At 40.0% G+C, this 9723-nt stretch overlaps 1 protein-coding gene across 1 annotated transcript in view; it reads right to left on the bottom strand.

The window, feature by feature from the left end:
- Positions 1-412: 412 nt before the first annotated feature.
- The window catches only part of LOC135704994 (uncharacterized), a 61974-nt gene continuing 52663 nt past the window's right edge, over positions 413-9723 (bottom strand). Inside the window, exons 2-3 of the mRNA XM_065226545.1 lie at positions 1135-1430; positions 413-758 (exon numbers count right to left, since the gene is read on the bottom strand). Of these exons, the coding sequence (XP_065082617.1) occupies positions 413-758; positions 1135-1430 (642 nt within the window). The remainder of the gene's footprint in view (positions 759-1134; positions 1431-9723) is intronic.

Below are 9723 nucleotides of genomic sequence, written 5' to 3'. Positions count from 1 at the left end.
GGTAGGGGAAATTTTCCCCTTCCTTACGATGCTGTTGGTTTGCGTGGGCGTTCTTCGGGTAGCGAGTAAAGGGCCCACAAACCATTTGTTTACAAATGGCTTTTGCGCCGTTTTCAAATGTTAGCACTGAATTGATCCTATATACATTCCGACTTGGCCCCTCCAATGTTATCACCATGATGGAAATAATTGCAGTGGACGAATAGAATCGCATTAAATTAGCGATCTCAAAATTCAACTAATTACCACCATGAAATTTTCCGCTGCAAAAACTACCTACATAGAACTACTCGTTTTTCCAGGATTAGAAAGGGTTTTGTTTAGGGAGTGGATGGCTGTACCCAAATAAACGACGAACCTTTAAATAATTTAACCAAGTTTATTTCACAACGATTCTACCAATACACATGACTCAATGCATCAAAAGAACGGAACCCACAAGGGTCAGGGTGGCTCCAAGCAGCTGCGAACTGGTTCCGACGAAGGGAGCACTATCCGTGGCGTTTCCGCCGTTACCATTTTCACCGGCTGGAGGTTCCTGACGACGTCCGATACGAACCAGGCTACGCAGGCCAAACTTCTGGAACAATCCGGCTTCGGAGTCCCGTGGCATGTCGAATGCATCCTGAACGGCACCGTTGTACATGATGACGGCAAGGTCCCCAGCGGAATCCGAACCGGCTGCCTGCAGGGCGAAAGCCTGAACGTTCTGCTGTCCTTGACCGATGACGTCCAGCTCGTGCAGTTGGTTGATTTGGCTGTGGGTTGGAATGGAAAAAAGAAAACTCATTGGCTCCGAAGTTTGATGTTGAGGTTCCAGTTGTTCAGTTTTCCGGTTGATCCCAGGATTAGAGAAAAATCCATAGTGAGAGCGAAGAGGCAAGTAAGGCCGGTGCCATGCTGACGCGGAAAGCGAAGCGTTTCGTGGTGCGTGCCAAAGAATTGTTGTAGCGATTTGCGTCAGCATGGCAGCGACCTTTGTAAAGCGAGGAAACTAATGAATTCTTTTCATTGCTTCGCTCGTCTCTTCGCTCCGTTTCACTATGGAATCGGCCTAACAAAACTGGATGCAACGGTCAATTCGTTCTATTTTCTGCTGATAGCAGGGATCACTGCAAAACAACGAAAACTCACCTAGAATCCGATCCTAGGCATCGAGCCAAGGCAATAAACATCTTGCCATTCAGTTGGTAGCCGGTGCACAGGTCTTGATCGGTTTTGCTGTGGAACTGGATGGTGGCAACGGTGATCGGATCTTCGGCTTCATGCAGAGGGCTTGATGAGCCAATCTGGCCCAATACGAGCAGCAACAGAGTCAGAGCTCCAAACTTGATGTTGAAGAGGTTGAACTTTTCCATCTTGATTGCTTGAGCGATGCGTTTAGAATGAGAATATTTTTTCAACTTTTCCGCACGCGGGTTGCTGTGATACTTTTTTTTGGGAAATCGGTCTGAAGTTCAGTTCAGTGGGTCCGAAGCGAGGTGAAGCGTTGCTGCAAAATTAAAGTGCGCCGGTTCCTGTTGAAAGGTTCATGAAAAATGGGTTTCTTAATTAATTTACCTTAGGTCGTTTTTACGCTGGTGCTACACCGATGGAGATGCGCCAATAAGCGCTAGTTGTCAATAGGTCATTAAATGACCAGATGATCAAATCAGAAAATCCTGACGTGTTAGCAAATGATACAAGAATTGTAATAACGTTGACGATAACATTATTCCAGACTAAACAGCATCCACTGAACTACACGTCTGGCAAAGATTCCTCTTTGTCTCAAAATTTGCATTATTTTCAAGCCACATAACGGTGAAAAATGACAAATTACTTTTTTGTGTTTAATTAAAATTCCCAAAGTTCAAAGGGAAAACAAATTCGTCTCCTTCTCTTGTTATTCATCATCGTCCCCAGTTCGTCCCCAGCTATGAAAGTCGAACGCAGCACTAGTTTGCTGCCCCACTCTATCGCGTGTCATTGCATGGAATCCCGAACCGTACCATTTAATATGCAATATTTTAATGCCCCTTTCCTACTTGGAATTTTTTGCTTTTTTCCGTCTCATTTTTGCTGCAATTTTTCACTCGCATCTCACTCGCTCATCGTTCCCTACCCTACTTCTGTGGATGTGGAACATATTTTAGCCACGCTGTCACAAGTGTCGTACAGCATCCAGACAACTCTTTTTCAAAGTGCATCTCCTCCGCCACATCCACTGCATACATACTTTCAGCTGTCACATTAACAAGAGTGTTTTTTTCTTATTTCCACGCTCCAATTTATTCCGAAAGTATGCATAGATCGAATGGGGAGGGACGGGTCGGCTCGGTCGAGTGGGAAACCTACCGAAGTGGCATTGCTTGAAGAATTCGAATGATCGGAGGAGGAAAAACAAAATGTGACAAACTGGCGCGTGATCTCATTCTGAATGGATTGCAGCCAGTAAAGCAGGAAACATTGTTTGTTGTGACTAATGTTCTACTTTTTTTATGTTTTGTAAAACCACCCAGGTTCCTCGCGGATCATCATTCGGTGCCAATGTTTCCAATCCCGTATAAGCCACAGATAATCTCCCGTAGCCAACTAATAGGCAAAAGCAGCATGTCAAAGCCCCCTAAAAACCCATCCCATCATCACAACATTAGATTAGATATGGAATGTGCGACCGAAGCAAAACGCTACAAGCGCGCAAACGCATAAAAATCACATTTTGATTAGATAACAATGGGAATCGGATTGACAACGTCACCAATAAACCAAACATACAACAACAACACCATCCGGTGTCGCTTTACATGCGTGCTCCATGGTTTGACAAGAGCGTTGGATTTTTTGTGGTTGTGTTTTATGGCTCTTCATTCGGTGGGATACAACTGATTTGTCCATTTATCTGTCCAGCTATTTATCGACGATCTATCTATCAGCCTATCAGCCTTGCCGTTTAGTAATGTGTCAACATCGTCAAATGAGCGTGTGGGACGATGCGATGAAGCCCATGCAGCGGAGGGAAAAGTCGTAAAATTTGAAAACTACATTGTTCCAAAACTGCTTTCTAATCGCTGATAGCGGTTTTATGAGAGTTTGCTGCATTTTTTAGTCAGACGAGAAGATTCTTGATTATCTTGGTTTTTTTAATGTGTGCATCGAAATTTCAACTTGCAACTTTGTTTTTTTATATGAGAAAAAAAACTTATTTAAAAAATGGTGGGGTTGTGCACAAGACACGACCGCAAGGGTGACGTAGACTACGTTAAGCTGTGTAATGAACTTCTCGAGCATTTTTCTAAATATTGATTTACAATACAGTAGAAGCAACCTATGATTTCGGTCCATATGTACATATTTTGGATTTCCTACTTAGTAAAGCTTGGTTAAATTCAGGACCTCATAAAAATACGAATACATATTCTATTAAACGCTGTCCAGACTGGAGAGTTATAACATGTTATAACGGTTGTCAACTTTTTTTTTTAGTTTTTTTTTAAACTCTTTATTTGTTCCAAATTCATAATAAATTACATTTCATTTTAACCTAGGTGCTCCAGTTACTACAGTAACTTACCAGCCTGAATTGTTATGATATATATCTAAGTGTTTTTACATTGTTCATATCTTGACAATTCAGTAATTTAAACAGGTTTTTTAACCTGCATGTCAGTATAACAATTGATATCTTAAAACTAAAAACTAAAACTAAATCTTATCTAAGTAAGTATAAAGGGAATTAATCGTTGCAATTGAGGATTGCAACGATTTTTGCCTGAAATTATTAATTATTCTGTTGGACATTTGTTCTAAAGTCTCAACATTCGAAATTCTATGTACCTCGGTAGTACTGTACCAGTGAGGCACATTCAAAATCATCTTCAGAACTTTGTTCTGAATCCTTTAAAGTGCTTTTTTCCTGGTAGTTCAGCAACTAGACCATATTGGCACAGCGTAAAGCATGGGCGGTCTAAAAACTTGTTTAAATATTAGAAGTTTATTCGTCAGGCAAAGCTTGGATTTCCTGTTTATAAGAGGATACACACATTTTATATATTTGTTACATTTGGCTTGAATGCCTTGGTTTGACCAGGAAATTTGAACTCCGTTCATAGTGACTATGTGACTACTACTAGGTTTCAAAAAGGAAGCTCTAGGCTTATGTGGAAATATTATAAGTTGAGTTTTGGAAGCGTTGGGAGAAATCTTCCATTTTTGTAAATAAGAAGTGAAAATATCTAAACTTTTCTGCAGTCTGCTGCAAATAACACGAAGACTTCTTCCTTTAGCGGAAATGCCTGTGTCATCAGCGAACAAAGATTTGTGGCAACCCTGAGGCAAATCAGGGAGGTCCGAAGTGAAAATGTTATACAATATAGGCCCAAGAATGCTACCCTGAGGAACTCCTGCTCTAACAGGTAATCTATTAGATTTGGAATTTTGATAATTTACCTGCAGACTTTTTATAATTTCATAATATAAAGTGGAAAATTAAACTTTTTCAATTTAGCAATTAAACCTTCATGCCAAACACTGTCGAATGCTTTTTCTATGTCTAGAAGAGCAACTCCAGTTGAGTGGTCTTCAGATTTGTTTGAACGAATTAAATTAATAACTCTTAAGAGTTGATGAGTAGTTGAATGCCCATGGCGAAATCCAAACTGCTCATCTGTAAAAATTGAGTTCGTTGTGAAGCATCATTCTATTCAAAATTATCTTTTCAAAAAGTTTACTTATTGAAGACAGCAAACTAGAAGCTTCAGCTGGATTTTTATCCGGCTTCAAGATTGGAACAACTTTTGCATTTTTCAATTTATCAGGAAAGTAAGCCAAATGGAAACATCTGTTAAATAACTTTACCAAGAAATGCAAGGTACTCTCTGGGAGTTTTTTGATGAGGATATAGAAAATTCCATCATCACCTGGAGCTTTCATATTTTGAAACTTTTTAGTTATAGACCTTATTTCGTCCAAATCAGTCCTCCAGGAATCATGAAAAATATTTTTCCGAGAGAAAATATTCAGAAAATCCCGAGCAACCTGATTCTCAATAGGACTAGTAAGACCCAAACTGAAATTATGGGAACTTTTGAATTGCTTAGCAAGTTTCTGAGCTTTTTCCAAATTTGCGATCAAAATTTTACCACCTTATTTAAGCGCTGGAATAGGCTTTTGAGGTTTTTTTCAAATTTTTTGTGATTTTCCAAAAGGGTTTGGAACTCGGGTCTAATTTAGAAATATTATTTTCAAAAGTTTTGTTCCTCAGGGCAGAGAATCGCTTTTAAATTTGTTTTTGCAAATCCCGCCAGATAACTTTCATGGCAGGATCGCTTGTTCTTTGAAATTGTCTCCTACGGACATTTTTAAGACGGATCAAGAGCTGAAGATCATCGTCTTTTATAAATGAATCGAATTTAACCTCGCATTTTGGTACTGAGGCAGCTCTTGCTTCAACTATAGAAGTAGTCAGAGATTCAAGAGCATAATTAATTTCATCTTTGGTTTGCAAAAGAATGTTTGGATCGAAGTTATATTCCATAAATGTTCGATGCTGCTCCCAATCAGCTCTATGGTTAATGAAAGTAGAGCTGTTGGGATTACAAATTATTTCTTGGGATATTTCAAAAGTTACTGGAAGGTGATCAAAACCGAAGTCAGCATGGGTAACCAGTTGGCTACAAAGTTGACATGAATCAGTTAAGACCAAATCAATAGTGGAGGGATTTCTTGCAGAAGAAAAGCATGTTGGGTTGTTTGGATATTGAATAGTGTAATAACCTGCAGAACAATCATCAAACAGAATATTACCATTGGAATTGCTTTGAGAATTATTCCATGAGCGGTGTTTTGCATTAAAATCATCATAATGAAGAATTTAGACCTATGACGGGTAAGTTTCTGGATCTCACCCTTGAGAAAATTCTTTTGCTGGCCTACGCATTGGAATGGCAAATAGGCAGCTATAAACGTAAGTTGTCCAAATTTTGTTTCAACAGAAACTCCCAAAGTTTCAAAAACTTTGGTTTCAAATGAAGAAAGAATTTTATGTTTGATTCGTCTATGAATAATGACGGCAACGCCACCACAGGGTCCATCAAGACGATCATTTCTATAAATCAAGTAATTTGCGTCCTTCTTAACCTTATGGTCAGGTTTAAGGAACGTTTCAGTTATAACGGCAATATGCACGTTATGAACTCTCAAAAAGTTAAATAGCTCGGCTTCATTATCTTTAAGAGATCGAGCATTTCAATTTACAATATTTAATGCTTTAAAATCCATTACTGAATTTTAAAGTCATGACAATATTATTTGCAAATTTTACTCCAGTTTGAATAGCATCAAACATGGAGTTAGATTTAAGCATATCAGAAATCATGTCAATTAATGATTTCTGTAAAAATTCCATTTTAGGGGCAGTAATAATAAGTCAAAATTTCCGTTAGTATTACGTTGGTTAGTATTTTGATTTCTACCCGCTGCAATAGCAGCATAGGTAGCTCCATTAACTCGCTGAACATTGTTATCAGAGAGGGGAGTAGGTACAGATGAAAAATTTGAAGCAGGGTATTTGTACCTACGGGTACGAATGTAGAATTTGTTCCTCGCTGACCGTTTTTAACAGCAGAGGAATTTGTACCTGTTCGGAAACGTGGAGCGTTTCCTACCTGTCGCTTAGAACGAGATTGTAGGATCGCTTTGCGAGTCTTACATTCCCAAAAATTGGATTTGTGGTTTTCACCACAATTTGAACATTTAAATTTCTTAGGATCTCCCTTCACAGGACAGTCGTCCTTGCGTGAGAAGAATCACCACAATTCATGCATTTAGCTGGCATGTAGCAATTTTTAGTTCCGTGACCCCATCCCTGGCACTTACGGCACTGAGTGAGGTTTAGGAAATATCCTCCAGTCTTCCTGAAGTGTTCCCACTTCACTCGGACATGGAGCATAAAGCTAGCTTTTTCTAAAGCCTTAAGGTTGTTCACTAGACTGGAATAAAAATCATTAGAAATCCCGTTGCGCGAATCGCCAGGACGGGATTTCATTTTCATTTTGATTACTTGGAGTGGCACAACTCCAAGTAATTTTGGCAGTTCATCTTTGATCTGATCCAGGGATTCACCACTGGGCAGTCCTTTCATGACAACCTTGAACACACGTTCAGTTTTGGTGTTGTAAGTAAAAAAAATGTGCTAACATGAAGCTTTAGTGTGATGATTTATTAGCTAGAGAATGATCTTTAGAAGAGGGTAGGTGGATAGTTCCGTTAGAGTACGGCAGTATGAAAATTGAATAGAAGTTGAAAATGAGCGAAGGGCCATTAAAGCGACAGTTATCAAGATAGACGCACATTTTTGCCTAGCCCGTACGATGTACGCGGGGACTTGAAGTATGTCTCCAAGTCCACAGGCAAAAATGTGCGTCCCTCTTGTTGCTCATAAACTGACTGCGGCTGTGGAATAGTTCTAGCGACGTTTTCATCACTACCTAAAGCCCCACGTTTTCGAGAGCATTTCCAGTCGATGGTGTGTTATAATGCAGTTCTTCTAATCATCACACTAAAGCTTCATGTTAGCATTTCCAACCAACTCTGAAAATCGTTAACTTCGCGTATGAAGTAACATAAAAAACACTTTGAAAAAAAATGTGCTTCTTCTCAGTAAGATACTTGAGAAGACATTTAAAGCCGTCCAAGGTTTCAGCCAATACACGGCATTCACCCCGACGTTCAATTTGTAGTGAAAACATAACTTTCACGAAGTTCAAAAGTTCCATGCGAAGAGCATGGAAATCGGTAGTGGTTATCACAATAGGGGGAATCTTTTCCTTCTTGGCATTAAGCCGGGAAAGTTTACTAGAATTTTTCTTGGATGATGGATCATTCTCATCATCCGTGAGCAAATCAAATTGATTACTCAAATTAATTTCATCAGAAGGGGGTCAAGAGTTTGCCCCTTTCTTTTGCGTTTAGGCGCCATGGTGGCAGTAAATTTTTATCCAAATCGACTTCCAAGCAGATTACTACAAGAATCTGAAGGATCGAAGAGGAATTTTCCAAATCGATATCCAAGAAGGATTACCTCGGGTAGGGTCCAAACAAGGATTGAAGAGGAATAAGAGTTTAACAAGGTAGAAAATTTTTACAGGTTGAGCACTGAAAAGTGCTGTTTAAATTTGTTGTAGCTTTAGGTAGCAGTGACACTTCCTTAAGCAAAAAGCAAATAGATCCGCACGGCAAGAGAGCACGATGCGGACTCACGGTTGTCAACTAATTGCAACACAGATACCATCATCAAGATAGCGCTATAACATGTTATAACTCTGTAGTCTGAACGTACTATTACATTTGGTTCCTAAATAACAATCAGATATGAAGGTAGAACTTTCTTCAGGTGATTCCTTGAAGCGACCAACAATGGCCGTCATGATGTCTGATATTCCCTATCACTTCAAGATTTCTAGAGCACAAATCTTGTACCAAGGGGCAAGACAGCGCCTAATCATGAGCAACTTCAGAGTTACTTTTGAGGCACCTCGAGTAACTCACATTGCACAGTGAGCAGGAGCACTGGCTTGCTTTCGCACTTTTTACATCACAGCAACATATGGAGGTGCGCGAAGCCGAAAAGCTGCTTTCAAGCAAAACAACAACAAAAATCGGGTGCTTCGGCTTGCAACTCCAGGCGAGCATGATTGTGATTCTGAAAATGTCGGTACCTAAATTTCCTTCGGTTTCCAGCTCCCGGGATCGTTTCTCGATTGACCTCAGAATGTATTATCAAAACGTACGTGGGCTGAGGACTAAAATTCGAGGCTGAATATGATTTTATCGGACTGACGGAAACGTGGCTGGATGGCCGGATCTATTCATGGCAACTTTTCAGATCACTCTATTCCGTCTTCAAAACTGACCGAGCTCTCCTGAGCAGTCAACAATCACGCGGTCGAGGCGTTTTGATTGCTGTCTCAACGAGACTAACGAGCTACCTTTGTATCTCACCCATTTGCAGTCTACTGGAACAGCTCTGAATTGTCGTGAAATTTCCACAAAACATCCTAAGAATAGGCTCGATTTCGCCTCGATTGAGTTCCCGCTCTCTCGCTCTCCAAGCTGGTGTGCTGGTCCCAGGTTTGCAGTGGCGCTTCACCGACAGCGGCATACCGGTTGCTGCTGTGCTCTTTTGGACGGATTTAACGTTGCCAAAAAGCACTTCCAAAACAGTAACAACAGCAGCAGCAACCAACCAAGCATAACTTTTCAAAAGGACGTAAGTCACAAAAATAAACAAATCGATATTTTGTATCCAAACGAATGTAAAATACGTGCTTTTTCTACGAGTAGATGAAAAACAAGGTTTGAAATTGTAATGCATTATGGAAATATATTTAATGAACGCCCTATGTGACCTCCTTTCATTTTTTTATTGTCAACATGACTTAACTTTTAAAATTTGATGATAACACAAAAACTGCAGGGTTACAAAATGGTGAGTTGACAACCTGGAAGGAGCGGAATACCTAGCCCTGGTCCTCACAAGTTCTTACTTCACGCCTCCCCGAGTCATATGATAACAAAAGACTACTAGCTAAAACATGGACACAGCTGGGTGGCGTAGCCTGAGCAATGTTGCCAGTCCGACAATAGCAAAGTGAAGAGGTACGACGCGAACACTGGCGCGGTAACCATAGTACGGTGATAGAGGAAATGAGGAAAAAACATAAAGTTGCAAATACTGAAGAAAGA

The sequence above is a fragment of the Ochlerotatus camptorhynchus genome, unplaced genomic scaffold, assembly GCF_037179485.1.
Source record: "Ochlerotatus camptorhynchus isolate MF236.1 unplaced genomic scaffold, CSIRO-AGI_Acam_v1.1 ptg000255l, whole genome shotgun sequence".
NCBI classification, from domain to species: Eukaryota; Metazoa; Arthropoda; class Insecta; order Diptera; family Culicidae; genus Ochlerotatus; species Ochlerotatus camptorhynchus.
Note: the sequence above shows the minus strand (reverse complement) of the source record. Positions and strands in the feature narration are given on the sequence as shown.